At 30.2% G+C, this 13,902-nt stretch overlaps 1 protein-coding gene across 2 annotated transcripts in view; it reads right to left on the bottom strand.

Moving 5' to 3' along the window:
- LOC145325799 (tubulin monoglutamylase TTLL4-like) overlaps nt 1-8,407 on the bottom strand; it is a 60,081-nt gene extending 51,674 nt beyond the window's left edge. Inside the window, exons 1-5 of one of the 2 annotated variants that reach the window (XM_080168759.1) lie at nt 8,281-8,407; nt 6,753-6,795; nt 6,085-6,174; nt 3,826-3,966; nt 3,205-3,288 (exon numbers count right to left, since the gene is read on the bottom strand). In XM_080168759.1, coding sequence (XP_080024885.1) covers nt 3,205-3,288; nt 3,826-3,966; nt 6,085-6,174; nt 6,753-6,795; nt 8,281-8,360 — 438 coding nt within the window. In that variant the 5' untranslated portion in view covers nt 8,361-8,407. The remainder of the gene's footprint in view (nt 1-3,204; nt 3,289-3,825; nt 3,967-6,084; nt 6,175-6,752; nt 6,796-8,280) is intronic. The other variant, XM_080168760.1, reaches the window with a different exon arrangement.
- Nucleotides 8,408-13,902: the final 5,495 nt, after the last annotated feature.

The raw sequence follows: 13,902 nt of genomic DNA, 5'->3' as shown, positions 1-13,902 counted from the left end.
TCTTCCGCTCAGGGGAGTCCAAGCTTTTTATTTTTAGGGGGGGGGGTCACATTTTTTTAAGAGTGGGGGGATTTTTTTTTTTTTGGGGGGGGGGGTAAAATGGCGTGCAAATTTTTTTTATTCCCCTCCTCTTAAACGTCCTTGCTTCCGAAGATATGATAGCAGATACGATCTTAAGACTTTTAGATAGGAGACAAGGTAAACCGACCTACCGTTTTCAATTTTGATTTTTAAAATTAGGAAAATGGATAATTTAATTTTTAAGGTGGTTGGGGTATAGTTCAAAATCTTTACGGGACTCATAACTGATACAAAGATCTAAAGAAAATAAGCAGATTATTTTGATAAAAAAAAACACACATTCAGTTACTTTTAAATACGGTTTAAATGCTTAAATTAGTAAAAAAAAACTTCTCGAAAAATTTCAAATAAAAATCTTTAAATCTTCCCTACAGTTTTAATGTTTTCGATATAACTCTTAACTAGAATTTGAAACATATTCTTTGTATGATATTTTTCTTATTAGATGCTTAAATTACGAGATCGCTGTTGAAATCCTGCCCCCCTTTGTACACTTACTGAAAAGTGACACAATATTAATGGTAAAAACAAATAATGTCCATTTATATAGAATCATGAGAAAAAAGTCAGAAAAATGTATAGAATTTTACTTACTTCGATATTAGCCACTCAAATAAATAATATTTATTTATCGCAACGTATTATTAAAGCTTTCCGCAGATATCAAAATGAAAAAAATATTAAAAAGATTAAAACCAGTTTTGCTAGTCCCGAAGGGCCAGAAGGCCGGGCATAACAAATGGTTTTAATGTATGATTTTATTTTAATATTATATTTTATATACATTATTTTTCAGTATGGTTGAGAACCGGTTTAAATTTAGCGGATATTGATCGATTTCGAAGCCATAATGGAAATTCCTCTCATCTTCTTTTTTAAAGCTAAAGGATATTTTAATCCATTTAATAAACAAAGGATTATTATGTGAAATTAATCTAAACCCAATAATCAAAGAGCAAGGTTTAAGTAAAAGTTTAATCCTATAATATAGAGTAGTAAGTTGTTTTGTCTGTAGCTAAAGATCTCGCTATTTACTGAACCGATACGGTTCTCCTTTACAGTGTAGCTTCTCATAGGTCATTTTAAGGTTTTTAGATATTTTTGGAAGGGGTACAACCCAACCCCCCCCCCCAAAAAAAAAAAAATTTAGTTTCTCCCATCATTTTTTACTTTCTCTTTTTGAAAATAACTTAACATAAAGTGAAGGTTTCTAATTTAAGCCAATTACCTCACGTGCCCCTGAAGGCCTCTAGGGGCGAAGCTGCTAGAGTAATATTTAAAGCAACTTAAAGCATAGAATAGAAAAATAAACAGTGTAAAATGCATTTAGTTTTGACCAAGAGTTAAATAGTTTATTTAAACAGAGGACAAGGACATTTGCTTACATTAGCATCGCAGCATTTTCAGCTAAAATATACTTTATCAAAAAAGTCGATCGATTTTATGTCTTAGTCTTAAGTTCCCATACATTTTCAGTTATTTTTTTAAAAAGTGAAGCATATAAAAAGTTGTGACAAATTACAATCCTTTTATTGTTAAATATCTTTCATTCGCTGAAAGTGGTAATGGCTGATATATAATCAATATTATGACTTATGTTGCACAAAAAAAAAATTGTGTGTTGCCTATAGTAGATAAGGAAGGAAGGAGACATTGTACTGTAAATTACATTGGTACATAATTTTTTGTTTAAATTATCTTATTCTTTGATAAAAACTTTTAGTATGTACTTCTATCTAATTTTGATTGGTTGGTTTCAAACTATAAGTGTCCAAACTTTTAAAACAGTAATTTGATCTATAGAAGGGGAATTTTTGTTTATCATCATTTGCGATGTAAATCAATTTATAGTTTATTGTCTTATCCCTTAGGATCCTGATAGTAGACACAAAATTGAAAATTTTAGCATGGCTAGTTAACTATTGATCCAAGTTATTCAAACAGGCTTTTTCTGGATTTATTTTCTGATGGCAAAAATAGTCTTATGTTTTTTTTTCTTGTCTAGAAATTTACAAGGACAGTTGAGGTCAAAAAGGAACGGCAAAGAAAATTGACTGCACACACAATCAGAATTAAAGCAGGTTGCTATGAACATGCAACATAACAGATATAAAAATAGGGATTTAAAACAAGGATGACAACATCCATAAGTAGCGAAGCTCAAAAATTATGAATCGGGAAAAAATTTACTAGAGAGCAGTGCCATACAATAAACATTAAACTTGATAAAATAGTGAAGTATCGAAACCTTTAAAATCACGAAAAATAAAAAATCTAGGAATCGATCTAGCACCGTAGTTAATGGACAAATCATAATGAAATTTGATGGAAATATGTAGAATGTAAAATCAATTAATCCCTGAAAATTTCAGCCCTTTATCTTGAAAAGGAATTGAGAAAATTACGAAAACTTTAATATTTAGAAATCGATCTAGCACCCCAAATAACAGCCAGATGGACTAAACAATGTATAGATTAGATGGGCATATGACATAGGAATATTCCCTAAAGATTTCCGCTGTCTATCTTTATTAGGAGCCGAGAAATTCACGTTTCCCCCAATTTATCAATTTCGTTTATAGGCTATTGTATACTAGCTTCCCACTTGGCCAAAAAGTTTTATGTAAAAATCCTTATAATAAAGCAACAAGATGTTTGTCTGTTTCTACCAAAGGATCTCGCTAACCGCTGAACCAATTGCATCTCCTTAACATAGTAGCTTCTCATAGGTCCTAGGAAGGTTTATAACTATTTGAGGGGAGGGTACCACCACACTCCCCAGATAAATCGACAAAGATAAAAAAAAGCCTCCCCGCGGACATTTTTGCAATTAGCTAAAAACTAACAAAAGCTGATTTAAAAAAAGATTGAAAAGAAACAATTTTACTTGTCCCTATGGGCCTCTAGGAGCGTAGCCGCTAGTATAATAAGGGAAAGGGTTAAAGTATAGATGTATATTGTATAGATGGTGGAGGCCCTTTTCGTCTGCTAGCAAATTGCTTTCTGTTATTTTTTAGGGACTTGGGTGTGTTTATATTAGTTTATTTCATTGACCCAATATAAAATCTGGACAGGGTCCCCGCCATGTGGGGCAGAATTACATGTTACAGATTTAATATTTACCTGCTGAACCATTTTGCTGTAGGAAATCCAGAGTTGATCTTTTCTGCCAATGATAAAGAGCCCGGGAAACTGGTTGATTTTAGACTAAAAATAAATAAACCTTACCTAAATCTTTTTTAAAAATTCAAAAACATTTTCATGAGTATATATCACCAATTTAATATACATATACTTTTTTAAATATTGAAATGGTTGTCAGCTGCATAATATAAATTTAAAACTAAAAAAAACTATACTGGAAAGACAGAACCTAATCTCTTAATAATTGAAGAGCTAATTTGATTTAAATACTTTCTTAGTTACTGGCGGCTACTCCTATAAAGGCCTCTTAATCCGTTTTTAAATTTTTTTAAAATTCATTTTTAGGGGTGATTGTTTGGAAGGTAGCTGGTACCCTTCCCCAAAATAGTCATGAGCCTTTCCAGAACCAATGAGGAGCTACATTGTATAGGAGAACCATATCAGTCCAGCGGTGAGCGAGATCCTTCAGTACAGACAGACAGACATTTTGTTACTTTTATATAAGGATTATTATCTTCTCATTTTAGAATTTTCAAACACTAGAAACAAAAGTAAGATTGACTTTGCTATTGCTATCCCTTCAACCCTGCTGTAGATTACCTGATAATTAAGCCTGTGGAAATTAATTTCATCCTTGGTCTTCTCCGTGACAGGAAGACAGTCCCAGACAGCTCCCACCTGGCTCTCCTCATTGTTCCTTAATGGGCCCTGAAGAAGGCGGACATCATAGTTAGCACTCTTCTAGAAATTTGGAGAAAAAAAAAGAAAACCAATGATTATGAGAAAATTTTCTACACATGCTTTTATTAAAACTGCTAATTATTTTAAGGATTTGTTTTATTAAAAAATAATTTGCTTTTAAGATAAATAACTGTATACTACCTACATTGTCTACAGCAAAAAAACATGCAATTTTTTAGCTAATTGTACTGGTATAGGTATCAAAAAACTACATTTGGTCAAAGTACATACAAAAGGAATTTAATTACTTAATTATGGTTAATTTTGTTGAGACTTTTTTACCTTTCCTAATTAGCAGTTATTAAAAAGCATGAGTAGATATTGATGTTTTTAAATCTAAAAGTATTCAAAACAGTCCTTATCTTTAAGAATCTGATAGATTAACAATATATTATTAATAGATGACTATGAACCATGAAAGATGTTTTTAAATAATATTTTTTTTATTTGGTTACGTGAAAATGAGCTGCTGACAAGTATGTTAAAATTTAATTGTCTTTTAGAAATTTTTGTTGTCAGTAAATCATTTTCAAATGTCTATAGGTATTTAAGAAGTAAAAAATTAATAAAAGTTTACAATACCAATTTATGCTAGAACTAATATTTCTTTGTCCTCATAAACTGTGTAAACTCACACCTGAGCTACAAATAAGCTTAAAATATAGATTATTAATTCATTTGATCATAATATTTTAGTGCTTTGCCTCTTCCTTAACATCAATGCTATTGCTGAGTTTAGAATTAAAGGAAGCCTGCAGGAAATACACCGCTTTAACTGCTGAAAGACTCCCACAAGTAGAACCCTAGATCCCAAATTTGAAGACTTTCCTATATGTAAAGTGTCATTTTGAAATGCCTATAACTTTTTTGTTATTGAAGCTGAAGGATTCAAATTTGGGGGTATTGTGTCTACTCGTGACAGTCTTTCAGCAATTGCAGTGTGTTTCTTGCAGACTTCCTTTAAACATTGACAGATTTTAATTTGTGTTTCCAAATTCAAGCATTGGTTTAATTTTTAAAGCTATTTTTAGACTGTAGAATATTTCCAAAGCCAAAACAGTACATAAGCCAGATGCTTATAAAAAAAAACATGCCTAATGCCTAATATATAATGAAAGATTTGTATTAACAGTCACAAATATTGTCTTTAAGTCTTATTTTACCTTTAATCTGAAAAATGTAAAATATTTTATATTCTTAATTGATAGAAAACTATACACAGCAATGGTTCCTAAATTTGGTTAAAATAAAAAAATATTTACAGGGTGAAAATTAAATTTAGTAAGTTATTTGTTGAAAAAAGACAGCTGTCCAATCTTCATAAGTTTTTTTTATACCCATAAAGTTTCAAATTATACATCAAGAAAATAAAAGATTAAATTAAAGTAAATTGATTTAGTTTGCCTAAAAAAATGTTTACTTTTTTATATTCAATTTTCAACAAATAAAAGGCTAATCTTTACCTCAAAATATGAGCAAACATCAAAAGAGTTTGATAACAGAGTAGTGTTACAGACCATTAGTCATTTTAGATGAAAGTAAAGTGAATAAAACTCTCCTTTTGAATAATTAATTTTTTACACCCTGTATAAAAAAGTAGCTCTTTACAATAAAAATATAAAACTAATAATAGAAAACAGTTTTTGCTATATATAGTTTTCTTAATGTGATTTTTTTTTAAATATTCCTATTTGTGTGTTATCTGAGTTGTAATTGTATAAACAATAATTTTATGGATAAATGTATATAGCTTTTTTATTTTAATTATTTTATATGTATTTGTATGATCATTTTGTGATACATAAATGCCAGAATTTAACACAGTATTCAAAAAAAGGAATATGTACTTTTTAAATTTAAAAGGAATAAAACAAAATTCTGAAAATCTAAAAATTATCATTAAGAGGCTTGTCAATTTTCTATTTTTTGTATCTTTTTAATACCTTATGCATTAAATACAGTTATTACAACAGTTTGTATTGATATATAAGTCAAATATGTCTATTTACTATTTAAGTTTCAAACTTAAAACTCATAAACTAATGAAAGAAAAACTAAAATTAAGTAGAAAGAAGAACAGATTGACTTAAGCATTATTTTCTCAGTCTTTTTATCTACCTGTACAACATTAAATCCAGCAGCTTTTATTGTCTTGACTATAATTGGAGAAATTCCACTGGGTGCCAGCATAGTAAACAAAGTCAGTTCCTACGAGAATGTGGTTTGAATTGATACCGCTAGAGGTTGGCTGAGTATTGAAAGAGAAATCATATTTAAATTAGTGATGGCAATCCGTCAAATTTTTTAACCGGATTTGGATTCCGGATTCTTAAAAGAATCCGTAAAAAATGGCAGATTCATTGCGGATTCCGGATTCTTATTTTTGGCGGATTCCGGATTCGGATTCCGGATTCTAGCAGTATTTTAAAAGGATTTTTGAAAACAAAATTAAAAATTAAGTGCTACATATGTCCTAAAAATTAATGTTCTTGGTGTTCTTTTTAAATCATTTTCGATAATCGAACCAGATTATATGTAATGATGATAATCTTTGCCTTCAAAAAGAGGCAGTTGAAAGAAAAAAATGGGATGGTTTTAGGCTATTGAAATGAATTGTCAGATTATACAAAAAAGATTTAAATAAATTCCTAATTGATTTTAGTTCAAACTTATTTGAAATAATTTCTGCTATTCAAGGATCTTTAATAGTAAATTACAGTTGAAAGAAATTCCGCTATTTAGATGACAGATTTAGAATAATTTGTAGATAAAGACATGCATTATACCTCTGGCATTGATGGTTTGTATTCTTTTCCATGTTCTATAATTCTAAAACAAAATATTTTTGAATATTAATTAAAACAAAAAAAGATAGAAGTTAATATAGGTCAGAAGGGCTTCAAAATGTATATTGGGTATGATACCTAACCAGACAAGTTTCATCTTTAAAAAGTATTTAATTTACTCAACCCTCTTTTTAAAATATTTTCTACTGCTTTTGAAAAAACTTTGAAACTAAAATTACAAAATTTTATGGCGCTACGCGCTATATTTGAACGCACTTCATTTGTAAAAATATCAGGGATAAGGGATGGGAAACGTAGGAAAGTATTATTTCAGGCCTATTTCAAGCCTAGGCCTAATAAACCAGTTTTGGGATGACGCAGTGGTTCGTCCTAAACGCTAATGAAAAAGCTGTGTGTGTGTGTGTAGATAAAGTATAGAATCAAATTCAGGTAGCTAGTTTAAAGTAAAAAACATAACTTTTTATAAACCAATATATTAATGGCTTATGTTAAAATGAAGTTTTTTCTCTCCCAAAATTTTTTTATCTTTTACTTTGGTAATTTAAACTGTAAGAAAGCTATCGTTGGGTTTCCCTCAGACAGATTTTAGTTTGTATTATTTGCATTTTTATTAATGAGTAAAAATTTTATTTGAAAATTTCATTGCTAATTAAAATTCAAAATAAATAAATAAATATGCACTTGGGTAACATTCTATCAAGTTCTTTGGATACTATAATGTAATGATATATCTGTACTGTGTTGTATTGTACAAAAATTAGGGTGAAGGTGTTGTATCAATTCCATACTAAATTTTTAAAATTCAAAATACAACATCTAATTTATAAACTACCAAATGAAGATTCGTAGCTACCTTCTTTCCAAAAAAATAATCCCGTTATTTTTGTTTTTTCTATATGGCCCTTTTTTAATGTTTAACTCTAAGCAGATTTAATAATTAAACTAATGTGATCTAACACCATTTATATTTATTTTTTCGTAGCAGACGAAATCATTATTTTTTCTAGAATTGTCTGCTTCTAAAACTTCCGCCAATTGGTGATTGGTTGATACAAAACAAGCCCAAATCACAGAACACTATTGGTTTAGAGCGGTAGCCAATATGAGCCGTCCGCCAGTAAGGTCATTAAATTAGGCAAATGGTAAAAGTTGCATGATCCCTTTCAAAACCAGGCCGAGACCTAATTTATGGCCAGGTTTCCTATCCCTTATCCCTGAAAAATATGGTCTTTTTCTATATATTAACTGGTTGAACAACGATAATGAGTATTCAAAAAGTCCATAAACATCTAGTATATAACACAATTAGTCGGTTTATCTGTCGGCCGGTCAATAAATTCAGATATATTTACATTTAAAGGTTTCATACTTTTTTTATCATTTATTATACCCTTTTCTATTTCATTACCACTATGTATGTGCTCCGTACCTCACTTTTTTGTCAATTTATGATTTTTTCTACATCGCTTCCACAAGCGTATGATGTCATCCTTGTTATTTAACTAACCTTAGAAATGGTGGTACTCCATGGAAAAGTGAGAATCTAAGCGGAAATGCCTCATTATCCTTTTCTTTATCATTTTCCATTTTCTAAACTTTTAAACAAAAATACAAGAAACTATAGTACAATCGTCAAAAATCTTTTTTGTAGTAAGGATTTTTGTTTGAAGCTTAAGATCTCAATAAATACAAAACCGATTGGATTCCTTATTTTAAGTATGCTTCACATAGGTACAAACATGGTTTTAGGCTATAATTAGTTTTTAGTCTTGGGGTGGTTTTAAGCTATTTTTCCAATAAGCCAATAAGTGCTAGGAACCTATCTGTTAGCTTATCATAAAACAGTTGGATAAATGCTCTTTAAAATATCTCAAGTAACTAACCAATCCAAATAAAAGTTTCATATTAGTCCAGTGAAGGTTTAATTATCTATGGCGAGGAAGTTCAATAAGTGTCAAAAGCTTTTCAACTATCACAAAAAAGTCAAAATTAATTCAATTATGCTTTATTTAACTTAAACTTTCTTCAATTATTTATTTAATATCAATAACTATAAGGTTCTATTTGTATATATTTCATTTGGTAAGTATACCTAACTTTGACACTATATCTATAAAAATATGCTTGAAAATTTAACATTACAAGTAAAATACCGGAATTTGAAAACATTTCCCTTAAAAACTTTACTTTCTATGACATTGACTGTTCTATTGACAATATTTATAACTAAACACACAACAATTCAAGCCAATGGAAAGCTCACATCTTACTGTAACTAACTTAGAAAATAAGACTGTTGAAAAGAACTTTGCCTAACGCCTAGGCTGAAAAGCTTATGACTACTACTAGAAATTAACTCTTACTACTGTGTATTAAGTGAGGAGCTAAAATTGTATATTGTGTGCTAGATCGCGTATATTCTTATATTTTTAGAACATAGTTTTGTAAAATTATATATGTTTCATGAATTTGCTTAAACACAAGTCTAGTCGAGCTTTCCCCCACACCCCCATTTATTTTTGAATAAATTGAAAATATTGGGGAAGTGGGTATTTTTCGTGAGTTTGTGTTTTACTTCAGATGGGGTTAGGTTAGGTTTCATTGGATACAATGTATCAACGCTGACAAGTACCCCGCAGGGGTTATGTATAAAGGAAAAGATAATCTCTCATTTTCAATTTTTACAAATATAAGAATAAGGTTTCTGTGCACGCTAGGAAATTTGAGGGAAAGCGCTTAAATCTTCTCAAATGGACTGAAAAATCATTTAAATATACGAGTATAGTCCCTTTCGTGGCAACGCTCCTTATGGGGCGTTTCTTCGAATTTTCACAGTAGCTTTTCTCCCATTTCTAGCCCCTTGGGGGATGGGGGGAGCTCTAACCCTGCGGGCAATCACCTAACCCAATACAACCTAACCTAACCTAAAATAACCTATAAAAAAAGCCATTTTCAAAATACGACGAATCGCACCTTAAGGGGCTTTGCCACGAAAGGGACTACCTACCCAAATATACTTCTCAGTGGCGAAAGGTATCTACACATAAAATTTAACTTGTCTATCTTAAATGACAGTTAAGAAATTACTTTCCCCTAAACGTTTCAGTAGATTGAGAATACATTAGAACATTTAAATAGAATCATGAAATTACCTTTAATGGTAATTCATTCGTTAAGGGCAAAAAAACAGTTATTTTTCTCTACTGAGATTTAAAAAGGGTTTAATAGAATAACAGCTTTATTAAATCGGAATTAATTTAAATTTCTAACTAATATAAATATATCTTAGAACAAGAATGAAACAATAATAAACAGAACATCCATAATTAGTTTTATTAAATAAAAAAAATTTTTATTTGTATAGCTTAGTACTTGTTAAGTCTTTATTGGACACTAGTGGCTACGCCCCTAGAGGCCTATAGGGGCACTTGAGGAGAGTCGAATTTTATAACCCAATTTTATTATTTTAGATTTTAAAAGAAAAATTTTTAAAAAAATTTTGGGGGGGAATTTTTTTTGTGGGGGGGGGGGTGTCCCTCCGCCATTTTTTATTTTAGTTATAAAATTTTTTTTTTTTGGGGGGGGGAATTTCTCTTGGGAGGGTGGTGGTACCCTCCCCCAAAATAGTTATAAACCTTCCCGGGACCTATGAGAAGCTACCCTGTTAAGGAGAACCCGATCGGTTCAGTGGTTAGCGAGATCCTTCGGTACAAACACACAGACATCCTGTTACTTTAGTATAAGGATACTGTTAAATATAATATACCAAAACATAGACGTGCGAAAGGGGGTTGTCAACACTCCATTGGAAATTAAAAGCCCTGTCTTAGCCTATTTTCACTCCCACAAAGTTTAACAAAACGCTGTGCACACCACCATACTAATCGATACTAAAGTTAATTAAAGAGTAGATTTGCTACTCAAGACAATCGAATCTAACGGACACTATCCTGTCTAGGATAAAAGGAAAAGTTATTAAAATAACTAAAGCTAATGTCTACCAGTAAGGGAGGGGACATTAGACTGCAAAATTATACTATTAAGTTTTTTTTTGTTTGCTGGCTTAAAAGGTTTAGGTACGTTTATTATGTCTTGTGTTCGGTAGATATTAACAAGCGATGCCTTAACTTTTCCACCAATTAAGTAAATCTACAAAATGGGTAAATTTTTAAAGTTCAGACCAATTTTTGCCCAATATTTTAGAACCTTTGTTCGTGTATTTTTTACCCCCTGCGAGTAACTAAGCCAATCCTCCTAACATTTTCTTTTGAGCTTGTCAGTAAGACTTTCTATTAAAATAATTTACAACAATGTACTAGGCTAGTAAGACTAGAATTTTGTAGTTATATCAATCTATTTGATAACTATGAATTGCAGTTTTAGTCCAAGCCAAAAATAAATTTGTAATCATTTAATTTCCTATAATTATAAGCCATTTACACGGAGGTAAAGTTAAAAAGCATTTAACCAGCTTACTTATATGAAACATTTAAAATAGGTATACATATTTAAGTTAAGCATAAAATAATTGGTATTTCAAGTATATTGAAATGAATGGAAATTTTCTCTAATGTTTTGCAATGAACGTGATTATTTGTAACTTATAATTTTTATATTTTTACCTTGTTTTTATCTAAAATTCACCTTTTTATCAATTTTAATCTTATTATATTTTCAGATTTTTAAATTTTTAAAAATGAGATAATTTTTATTTTATTTTTTTTTATCTTCTTTAAATAAGTCATACATAAATTAAATAGGTTTTAATCAAAAAGAAAGGAGTTTATATTTTATGTAACTAAGTATTTTCATTTTCATAACATTATTATAAATTTTCGACTAGTCTACTGAAAAAGCTCCTGTTTATTTACCTTCCGGTCCAACCTATCAAAGTTATGCTTGTTCAAGCAGCAATCTTCAATCACAATCAAACAATAGTCATTTCTTAAATTTGCCGTCAAACTCTGTTATTCAAAATACTTCAAATTTTGTTAATAACAACAGAATGAACTATAAAAGATCTGATGTTCTTATGGATACAACAATGTCAGCATCAGAATTCCGAACCATTTTTCCTGATTTAGCTCCAGGTGAAGGTCCAATCCCTGAGTGCTATTTTTACTTAACAATAGGTGAATTGGCTATTGAAAACTGTAAGGCGAAGAGTAAAGTGATTAAGAAACCTTCTACACTAGAAACCAAGTTAAAGGATAATGCTATTAAAATACACACTGTCAAGTCATGGGATAATAATACTATGGATAATCTTAAAGATAAACTTCATCCATTGAGATTTGATCGCTGTCCAACTATAAGCTCTGAAGAAATGTTTGTTAAAGCGGCTCATTTTTATGAGGACAAAGAGTTACTTCCCATTAATACCTATGATCTATCTAGGCTGGATTTGACAAATAAGATATCAATGAAGGGTTTTGAAGAGCTTCATAAACCGGATTCCACAATTCTCTCTGTAAAAATGTTTTCCCCTGAAAATGTAAAGAAAACAAATGGTGGACTATCAAGTTTAAATGTGGTGCGAGATGAGAGTGGAAATCAAACTGTTTTAACTTCTCTTTACTTAGAAGACATTGAAAATATTAGAAATTTCAAGGCTGCATTTTTTGGTTTATATGTTGCGAAGGACAGAGTTGTTCCTTGGGACAAATCTCTTCAACCTCTGTGGAAATTTTTCCTAGTACATGATTGGTTAAAAGATATTCCTAACTCTTTTGGATACAATACAAATGAAGACCAAGGGAGTTTTTGTACTTCGTTCACTGATAGCGTACTGCAAACAAATGCAATCAGATTTTCTCAGAAACAACCGCATATGTCATTTTCAGAGCTAGATGCTCATTTCCGAAGTTTTTGTACTTTCAATCAAAAATGTTCTTTTGTTCAGCTGGTTCCCGTGGTTAATAAAAATGTTGATGGGAAAATGAAACAGGTTATCAAAGAATCTTGGACACCTTCAGAACCTGGTGCTTCTTACATTGCAGTAAGAACTATTTGTCGTGTGTTCAATTCTGACAAAAACTGCAAAAACTCTTTTGATTCTAAGTCTAGAAAGTGCCACGACACAAATGGAGGGAATAAATACCTTCACATTTGTAATGTTAAGATGCCAAATGGTAGACCTTGCGGCCAGGGACATAAAAACAGCAGTCATCCAAAAAATTGATTTTATTTATTGTTTGTTTATTTTAACTTATAAATAAGAGTTTAAGTTTTTCTTTTATTATTAGCTATGGTAGTTTTCATTTGTTTATGTTATATCGAGCTTAGAATTAATACATTTATACAGATTTTATTTTTGTATTTTATGATATCTATTTTTGATAGATTTTTAAAACATGTTTATCTTTTTATAGATTAAGCATTTTATTATTCCATTTTAATCTGTTTTTATTTATTTAACTATTTTATAGTTAAAGAGTTTTATTGATTTTAATAGTCGTTTTTTATCCCAGTAATATATATATATATATAATATATATATTTATAAATCCATAGATTTATTTTATAATATTTATCATTATTTTGAAATTGTCAATAATAATTATGTTTATTTTCAGAAAAAAATTTGGAATATTAATTTTATTGGGGGGCTGGTTTTAAAATGACAATGTGAATGTTTAAGGAAATGTTGAATTCAGTCATTTGGGTTTACCTGGAGATGTTTTGGAATCTTGGTTAAAGAAGAGGAGATTTTTTCCGGTAAATAAAGAGTTAATCAAATTACCAAAGCCTTTAAAAAATACTGAAATTCCTCTGTTGGAAAATTATAATGATGAACCAAATGCTGATTTTTGGGTTAAATTTCCTTCTAGACCGTTACCTGGCAGATATAGTCCAAATACTCCGATTTGTGCTAATTCTTATGAAAGTGAGTTTTTACAAATTAAAGAAAAATTGTCTTTACCTCAACGTGAATCAGTTTTACAAACTATTAATGATTTAAGATATGGCGCAAATTCACTAGTTGATTTTGACCGTATAGAGCCTCTTTTTGATTCAAATGCACAGAATATGGGTTTACAAAAAGTTGGTTGTCAATTCACTGATCAGTTGGTAACCATGATAAAAAAAGGTTATGTTTCTGGACCTTTTGATCAGCCACCAATAGTGA

Source organism: Acartia tonsa, chromosome 8 (assembly GCF_053477335.1).
Source record: "Acartia tonsa isolate MP-2025a chromosome 8, ASM5347733v1, whole genome shotgun sequence".
Classification (NCBI taxonomy): domain Eukaryota; kingdom Metazoa; phylum Arthropoda; class Copepoda; order Calanoida; family Acartiidae; genus Acartia; species Acartia tonsa.
The sequence above is the reverse complement of the archived record's forward strand: the minus strand, read 5'-3'. Positions and strand labels throughout refer to the sequence as shown.